The sequence below is a fragment of the Leptosomus discolor genome, chromosome 9, assembly GCF_034619465.1.
Source record: "Leptosomus discolor isolate bLepDis1 chromosome 9, bLepDis1.hap2, whole genome shotgun sequence".
Classification (NCBI taxonomy): domain Eukaryota; kingdom Metazoa; phylum Chordata; class Aves; order Leptosomiformes; family Leptosomidae; genus Leptosomus; species Leptosomus discolor.
Genome location: NC_141399.1, coordinates 27,216,408 through 27,225,896, shown reverse-complemented (window position 1 = coordinate 27,225,896; position 9,489 = coordinate 27,216,408). Strand labels below are relative to the sequence as shown.

The window sequence follows — 9,489 nt, the reverse complement described above, 5'->3', positions numbered from 1 at the left end:
ACCCAGTTCCCATGCCTTGATGGATTGGACTGCAGTAAGATCCAAGCACAATCTGTCCATCCTTCCCTCTTCCTTTCCCTCCCTTCTCCTTCCCTCCACCCCCAGGGAGGCTGTCCTAGTTTTTTCTTTTCTTTTTTTTTTCTTTCTCCCCCCGCCAGCTGTACTTGTAACCCTTTATCTAGCTGGCCTTGCAACAAACAACAGCCCAGGAAACACTGAGCGGGACCCAAAGTAGCATGATAGCTCCACGCATCTTGGGGCTTGTGCGATCCTTGCTAAGTGGACTGAATGTGGGCAAAATTCGCTTTGTTTATCCCTATGGGGTGGCTGAGCAGCATCATGCACCAGTTAAGCAGAGGGCAGAAAGAAGCTTCAGCTCCACGCAAATGCTCCAGGATGCCCCTGGGGAATCGAGGTGAGTAAAATGCTGAGCCCTACCTTGCTGCATCTGGAAGGGCCTTTTCAGGAAGGACCCGCGCTTCCTTCTGCCTCGCTCCACAGAAGGGAGAAGAGTGAGGCCAGTGCAAAACATGGCCCACAGGGGGTGGGGGACAAGCAAGTGTAGGCTCAGCAGATGCCGACAGGAGGAAGGTGGTGCAGGCATTCAGTCTGCGAGAGGTACTGCTCCCTGCTTGTGGAGCTGTGGAGGCCACAGCTAGTGGCCTGGATCCAGAGCATGAAGATGATGACATGGCACAAGAGCCCATTGACTACTGGGGCCCAGTCACCAGCCTTTGAGGAGTGGGGATGGTGGGCAAGGAGTGTCAGACAGCGAGGCTAGGAGTCTGCTGTATTCCTGCTGTGAGAAGCTGGGATGACCACTGGGTTGCTCTGGGAATTGCAAATTCTTCTGGGTTTCTGATCCCTGCTGCTGTAAAGGCAGAGTAGGGAGCTGATGATGTCTGCAGCTCCAGGGAGCAAAATGCTCTCTTTAGGTTATGGAGGGGCACACTGCAAGCTCTCGTGCCTTGCTGGTGGGCTGCTCTTAGCAGGGAGATGGAGGAGCTGGCTCAAGTGGTCACTGCCCAGGTGGTGGCCGTAGGTGCGAGGGGCTGTAGCAGCCTGCAGTGCTGGGGTCCTGCCAGGCTCCTGAGGCCAGTGGCTGGTGCTGGGCTTTGCTGAGACCGCTTGCTCAGGACAGGGCGCACAGTTTGTCATGGTGGCTGTTTGTGAGTTGAACTCTATGGCAGAAATTGGTTAGAAACTTGTGTTTAGAAATGCCTCTAAATGCATTTGGTCCCTGCCAAGGTAGAAGATTCCCAACTGGTCATCTGAAGGGCAGACTTCGGCCTGTTTTGGGGTCTGGTTGATAGAGTCCCTTAGGAGGCAGTCTTGAAGGGCAAAGGAGTCCAGGAAGGCTTGACATGCCTCAAAAAGGAACTCTTAGAGGTGTGGGAGCCGGCTGTCCCTGTGTGCTGAAAGGACGGGGCTGACGAGAGGCTGCCTGGCACAGAGCACTCGTCTGTATTTCTACAGCAGGAACTACTGCAGATTCGCTGCCAGTCCTTCTGCTGTCTGTTCCTTATGGATAATTCAGAAGGAGATTGCATTCCTCTGAGCAAAATAAAGGGGACTTGTAGACCAGTACAATCTGGGCCAGACTGTAATCTGCTAGACATTGAGAAAAAGAACCAACCAACATCACAGAAAATACAATAAACCATTTTGCTATCTGACCTTAGAGAAAAGTTATACTGATAACCCTGCTTAATGGGATTTATGAAGGCTCATTATCGATGGATTTCTTTCTAATTGGTTTGTTGCTTATGAAGTTATCTCTGGCACTACTTGTAGGCATCTAGCTGTTTTTTATGGCCTTGGAAAGTATCTTTTAGGGAAAAACACTGTCAGGGAGAAGAACCACCTTCTTGAAACCCCGTTCACTAGTTCCCTGTGTCTCAAAGTTTGAGATTTTTTTTTTTAAAGGGAATAATCTGTTGGCATGTGTTGAACTTGCAGTGCTGAGTTTGTCACATCCTGATGAGATCTTACCAAAGCACTGACTGTGTCCTGTCACAGTAACACCATTGTAAAATAGTTCAGGCTAAATGAAGCAAATCTTAGTCTAATCAATTTTGAGTTACTTTTAAAATCCTGTTTCAAAACTATTTTATTAACAAGCTGTGAAAGAAATTTTTTCGTAGTTTCAAAACCACCAATAAACAAATTAAAAGTAAATAGAAAATAAAAGCCACAGATTTTCTTTCCAGGCTCTCCTGAAGCCTTGGGTACGTAAAGCAAGTGGCCTCCAGAAGAGACTTGAGCCTGGGACTGATTTGGGGGATATGAAGACAATGAGGCCAGTACATGAGTGGGTCTGTGGGAGATGACTGAACTGAACAGTGAAAAGGGGGAGTATTCAGGCTGGGTTTATGCCCCCAACAGAGGCACCTATACTAAGAACACAGACAAACAGCCTCAGTTTCCCTTACAGCTAGCAAAGAGAGAGAAGCTGCTTACAGGTGCTCTGTGTCGTGGTAGGACTGCTTGGCATTGTCCCTGCTCTCGGGAAGGATGAACTGCTGCACCCAGGCTTGTCCAAAGTCATGCAGGGGCTCTGTGGCAAGGGCATTGGTACTTCCTTCTGTATAACTGGATGCCCTGTGCGCTGTCTCCAGCTGCAGCTCAGCTGTCTCGGGGCTTGCTTAGCTGGCAGCAACCATCAAAGCAGGGCTGTGTCCAGGAGGAACTTCAGGGAACAAATCCCTGGTGCAGGGATCCTCCTGGGACTGATGTTGCCTCAAAGGCACACACGTTTATTGTCAGAAAACTTAGTTCGTGTTGTAGCTTTGGGGATTGCTGGATCCAGCACTCTCTGCTTGCAGGCAGGCAGCTCTTGTTATCCTGTTGAAGAATGCATTGAGTTGCAACATTAAGTGAAGTCCTGTGACTTTACCATTTCTATTGCGTAACAAATTATTTCCCCCATAACTGTAAAACGAACATTGCCAGGACATCTGCCTTTTTGCAATAAAAGTGGAATAAATGTGTCTACTCCATCAAAACGTAGAGAGGGTTGTTTTGTTTTCTTTTCTTTTTACACTGGAGAACTAGTGTTTAAGTTGCTTATTTACAAGGAAACGTCTGTGCCTGTCTCTGAAGGAGACTGAAATGTCTTAAAGATGTTCTTTGGCTTTGGGAAATGGGGTGGTCCTGCTTGGCTACGTGGGGCTGCGATGAGGTCTTTCCATTCTGCATGTGGGAAACTCTTCCCTCTGCAGCATGGTCTCGGTACTAACTTCACTGAATCACAGAATGTTAGGGGTTGGAAGGGACCTCAAAAGATCATCTAGTCCAACCCCCCTGCCAGAGCAGGATCACCTAAAGTAGGTCACACAGGAACGGGTCCAGGCGGGTTTTGAATGTCTCCAGAGAAGGAGACTCCACCACCTCTCTGGGCAGCCTGTTCCAGTGCTCTGTCACCCTCACAGTGAAAAAGTTTTTCCTTATGTTAATGTGGAACCCCTTATGCTCCAGCTTGCAGCTGTTGCCCCTTGTCCTGCCATTGGCCATCACGGAGAAGAGCCCGGCTCCATCCTCCTGACACTTGCCCTTTATGTACTTATAAACATTGATGAGGTCACCCCTCAGTCTCCTCTCCTCCAGGCTAAAGAAACCCAGCTCCCTCAGCCTTTCATCATAAGGGAGATGTTCCACCCCCTTCATCATCTTTGTGGCTCTGTGCTGGACTCTTTCAAGCAGTTCCCTGTCCTTCTTGAACTGAAGGGCCCAGAACTGGACACACTATTCCAGACGTGGCCTCACCAGGGCAGAGTAGAAGAGGAGGAGAACCTCTTGACCTATTGACCACAGCCCTTCTAATACACCCCAGGATGCCATTGGCCTTCTTGGCCACAAGGGCACATGATGGGGTTATAGTCAACTTGTTGTCCACCAGAACTCCCAGGTCCTTCTCTGCAGAGCTGCTCTCCAGCAGGTCAGCCCCCAGCCTGTACTGGTGCATGGGGTTATTCCTCCCCAGGTGCAGGACCCTACTCTTGTCCTTATTGAACCTCATTAGGTTCCTCTCTGCCCAGCTCTCCAGCCTGTCCAGGACTCACTGAATGGCAGCACAGCCCTCTGGTGTGTCAGCCATCCCGCCCAGTTTTGTGTCATCAGAAAACTTGCTGAGGGTGCACTCTGTTCCCTCATCCAGGTCATTCACCGCTGTTTTCATAACCAGGGGACTCTCTTGTAGACTAACGGCCCAGGCATTGTTTTATGCTGAAGCCTTCTGAAAAACAGGAAGCTGGCTCCTCAGCTGAAGGTGCAGTGGCCCCTGTGTTCTGCTCCTGCTAGCTGAATCAAGATGCAACTAAAACCAAAAGAGCAGAAAAGGCAAAAAAATATTGTTTCATCTCTCTTTTCCACTTCCAAATTTTGATGGAATATGGGGATTATGGGAATGGGACACATTTGTTTGGAATTTTCTGTGCCTGAGTCTTGCTGATGACATCCATTTGACAACACTTTAAGAAACAGCATCCTTAATTGCTTAGAGATGTACTACAGTGATTTCTCAGCAGATAAATGGGATTAGATCTCAATGGTGATTGTGACTTATGTGGAGCAGAATGAACAAGACCTTCAAACTTGAAAGAGGGGTTTTTTTATACATTTTTACAGAAATTCTTTGCTGTCTCCTATTCAGCTGTATACATCCCCTGTACTCCACCTCTGCCTCTTGTGGGTTAAGAGCGAGCAAAGGGAATTATTTAAACTTGATCCTTATATATGTGTCTGTGCTTAACATTAAAAGGAAATCATCAGAGATCTCCACATGCTTTGTTTTCATCTGCCACAGAGCAGAGAATGTAACTCCTTTCAGCTGCTGGCGTTGCTATCCCAGGGACGATTCCCATTTAACCAATTCCTCCTCCCCATCTCTGGCTTTCCAAGAGGATGCCTGGTGTGGAGGAGTGTAGGTGCTACAGCACTTCCTCAGCCATGGGTTTACTCTAACGTGTGACTTTGGGGCTTGACAGTTTGTATTCAGTGTATATTGCAAATACATTGCAAGAAATCAGAAGATAACGCTAGAAATTCAGAGCTCTGAGCCATACTTGCAGTTAGTTTTACTGGCCCCAGGACTTCCAGGAGAAGTGTTAACAAGCTTTATACCAAATAGCAGTTTTATTGGAAGAAGCTAGATGCTGCTTCACGCAGTCTTGCATAAGTAGGGGAAAAAATCAGGGGATTGTTAGTTTGGCCAGTTCTCACTGCGAAATTCACTCTGACTCCAAGGCTGTGGTGCTTTCTTCCTGTGCCAGAAATTACAGCAGCAAGGCCACAGGGCAGTGCTGACGCTGCTAGCGTTCGGGAGTTTATCAGAGCTGTGGGAGACAGAGGTGGATCTTTCCAGAGATCTGGGAGAATGGTGCGTGTTGTCGGCCTGCTGGAAGAGAATGGACCCAGCTTCTGCTACTGGAGAATGTCTTGGGCTTTGAGGTGATGGGCACTTGGGCAGTGCCACATTGAGAGGTACTGGGCAAAATACCCCCTGCCTCTGGGGTGCTGCCCTGTTTCAGCACAGGAGGTGGGACCTTTGGGTAACTGAGACCTCCTGCTTCTAGTGACCATTTGGGTACATACTCAAAGAAAAACCATCGTTTGCTCATGTGCTTCCCCTGGCAAATATAACTGTCTTGGTGAGAAAGCCCTGACGCTGCTGTTCAGGGTGGCAGCCTTCTCCACACTGGTGGGGAGAGCCTGGTCTGGAGGAGATGAAGTGGATGCTGTTTCACTTCTATTTGTAGATGCAGTTTCCACAAGTCAGCACTAAGAGATGCTCATGGCCTTGTTCTTAACTCTCTACGAGATTAAATCTCACAGGCTGTCAAAATAACCAACAATTTCTCCTGAGCAAGGATCACATCAGCTTGGAGGAGGTTACTCAGCACGGTTGCTCTCTAAGCCGAGGGCTGGGCATGTCTCATCACAGCAAGGCTCCCTGACATTGAGTTCAGGGAAGGAGTGGGCACTTCATGAAAGAACAAGCAGCAGAAAAGGAACAGTTACCAAGTAATACCCTTGGGAAGGGAAGGGGAAACAAAATGTGAATGACAACAGCAACCATTGCATGATTAGTATCTGATCCTGAGCACTTTTCTTGTTCATACATTGCTCCGTCCAGGATTAACATCACAGGCCCAGGACTTGCAAAGGCTTTGCTTGCCTACAAATGCTCCCTCTGCCAGCCAGCCCAAGCAGAGGCAGTGGGTGCAGAGCACCTGCCCATGTTCATGTACAGCTAAACATTTATTCTGAGGGATGTTTGATAAAGTGTGAAATATTTTGGGTCAACTCAGATTTGCCTGCCACTGAAAGCTGATAATCTTGTTCTTTTCTGACATGTGTGGTGTAATCCTTCTAGAAAGTGTCGTATGCACATTTCCCTCCAAGTTCTGTGTCTCTAGTGCTCAGCTAAAAGACCTCAACAGTGGGCGTGCAGGAAAGGGTGGGCTCTTCTGATTTTTGCAAACTTATCTTACAGCTCTGCAGACCAGGTGACGGTGCATTTTATAAATCGGGATGGAGAGCGACTTACGGCCACAGCTAAAGAAGGGGAGAGTTTGCTGCAAGTGGTAGTCAATCAAAACTTGGCCATTGATGGATTTGGTAGGTGGTGCACAAGGGTATGTGCTCTTGGGATTTACGTGTCTCTGCTGTGGTGGGTGGGTACCTGGGAACAGTGTGACTATAGGCATGCCACTGTGTGCTGGTGAGACCACAAAGCAAGCTTCTCTTCCCTAACAGCTGCTTGCTGGGCTGGCTTACCCTGCTGAAATGGCAGTGTGACTTCCACACCATCACTGCTGGGATTCCAGTGGCCTGTGTCACTGCATTTGGCTGGTTAGAGTTGCTGTACAAATTTGAAAACTGATTGTGATCCTCCCAGAGAAGAGGCAGGCTGAAACGTGCATCCTGTATTTTCTTGCATCTCTTTTTGACATGCTCCAGATCTGTTAAAGGACCTTTTCTCATGCTGTTCGCAAAGGTGATCTCTCTCACTCCTTGTTTTTTCTGATTTGCTGTCACTCCCTCGTTTCTCCACCAGGTGCATGTGAAGGGACATTAGCCTGCTCCACCTGTCACCTCATCTTTGAGAAGGACACCTTCCAAAAGCTGGGTGCTGTCTCAGATGAAGAGCTGGACATGCTGGACTTGGCATATGGACTCACTGAGACGTAAGCCTCCCTGCTGATTGCAGTAGACTCTCAAGCTTCAGACAGATTCTCAGCACCTGGCCCCTGTTTCCAAGGGACAGGACATTTTCTGTGTGACGGTTGTGCCTCTAGAGCTGCTGTCTCTTGGGGCACAGGAGACCTTTAACAGGAACTTTAGTGAAAACCCAGCCTGGACCAGACACCCCAATGCGGGTGGGGAATTTCTTACTTTACTATGGGAACAAATGAGCCTCACTTCATGTTTTCTTCTCAGATCTCGCCTTGGCTGCCAGGTGTGCATCAAGAAGTCGATGGATGGTCTGACAGCACGGGTCCCTGTGGATGTATCAGACGTCAGGAGGCAGCTGGAGGTTGGAAAGCAAAGCAAACAGTGACTGGAAATGACTCCTGCCACAGCTCAGGTCCTTGTCTTAGGTGTGGCAGGGTACTTTGCTTTTGGTTAATGCTATTGCTTTTTGTGGCTGGCTGGCAGACGGTAGAGGTCTGATTGAGTATAAATGCCCGTTCAGCAAATCTCTTATTTAAACAAAGCTTAATGCTAGGGTCTTTGGCATATGTGTGAAGTGAAGTGCTTAAGTGCTCTGCTGAACTGCAACTGGACTAATGTGTATGGCTTTACATTTCCCTGGGCAGGTGACAGTAAAGGTCTGTGCTGTATGTGACTCACCCTCTGCTTTGAAATTTAAGGAATTCTGCTATTCTAAGCAATGTCTGAGAATATTGCAAGGCTTGGCTCTTTCACTGTAGAGCAGATTTTTCCCAATTTGGGAAGCTTAAGGAGGGATAGCTGTTCTAAATACAAGACGGTGGTGTGCTGGTTGGCTTGATGATATAGGCTAACTGAGTTTGGTTAGCAAGAACATACAGATAACCATTTGAATGCTGACATTTCCTGTAAGAGACTACCACTTCTATGAATTTGAGATGTTACTTGTCACTGAATTATGTGCTCTGATCTGCTACTTTCTCCAAATATTAAATTTTCCCATTGCTATACTACTTCATATGTAAAATAAAATTCTAATAATCAGGCCTATGAGATGCACTTTGCTGGTGACATGAGCCTAATTGGGATAGAATGACTGATGGAAATTTAGGTGTAATATCCTGTTGGCCCAGTTTGCTTGACTGGCTTTTCCCCTCATGTTTGAGTGAGTACATCAAACTTGACATGGTGGAGAACCTGTGATCTATAACTGAGTTTTCCAAACCGAACTCTGCACAGAAACCTTTCCTGTGGATTTAGTTAAAACCCAGGCTACGTTTAGCAACCAATTTAAACCAACAAGTTACTGTTATTAGGCAATGTATCAATCAATAGAAGATGTGTACATTTTAAAAAATGCTTATTTTAGAGCACTCACAGTTTTATTTGGCATAAATTGTAGAGCTTTAGTTGGGGAGGGGGGCGGGGGGTACTGACCTGTGTGGGAGGCCAGGAATTGCTCTACGCCCATTCCAGCTGGCTCTGAAATCAGGTAAAAACCCCTTTGCACGCCAAAAGTTTGATCAGAGGAGCGTGTGGCACTTGTGCTCAAATACATTTAAGAAGAAGTGGTAGCCACTAGGAGTGGGAGCCAGAAGAAACATGCACAAAAGGGGACACAGGAGCTGACGTGGGAGGAGAGAGCAGAGGAGGCAGATGGAAGGAGACAGGGTTGCTGTCTCTAGGAAATCTATCGCTAACTTGCTATGTGTACTTTGATGGCCTGGAAGAAAGTGGAATGCTAACTTAGTGGTAGCATCAGGTACCAAAATGTGGGGAGCACCTTGGTTTCCAGCAAGCTGGCCTCTCAGAATTGCATTATTGCCTGGGCTCATGGAAAAGGAGTCCTGCAGATCTTCACTCCCAGGCCTAGAGGCAGCAGGTCTGCAAGGTCTCTGTGCCCTTGCAGAGGCCATGTCTGCCTCTGTCTTGTGTAGCACCCTGCCTCTGTTGTGCCACCACATGCTCCCAAAGGTACCAGTGCTATCTTTGCTGATAAATTTTGGAGGATTTTGTTTTGTTTTAAATGAAGAAAAATTATTAATAGAGAGCTGGGTTAGAGCAACTATCCAGGGAAATGTGGCCATATTAGGCAGCCTAAGATGAGAAAAGGAAAATGTGTGTTTTGCCCTGCCTCTCCCAGTGTTTCTATAAACTCATCTCTTTCTAACTTGCTCATAATTCTTTTCAGTGACGCAAATCATGAGCTCTTACTCTGCATTTTGTCCAGGTCCCCAGTTTGAACTGAGACCAGCCCAGACACTGAGCCAGTTTACAGTACATTAGCACATTTAGAATACAGAATGATCTCTCTCC

At 47.5% G+C, this 9,489-nt stretch overlaps 1 protein-coding gene across 1 annotated transcript; it reads left to right on the top strand.

Moving 5' to 3' along the window:
- LOC104348426 (adrenodoxin) lies at positions 1-7,561 on the top strand. Its single transcript, XM_009953714.2, has 4 exons — positions 1-415; positions 6,494-6,618; positions 7,058-7,187; positions 7,441-7,561. The coding sequence occupies exons 1-4, from the start codon at positions 237-239 to the stop codon at positions 7,559-7,561; spliced, it is 555 nt and encodes a 184-aa protein (XP_009952016.1). The 5' UTR covers positions 1-236.
- Positions 7,562-9,489: the final 1,928 nt, after the last annotated feature.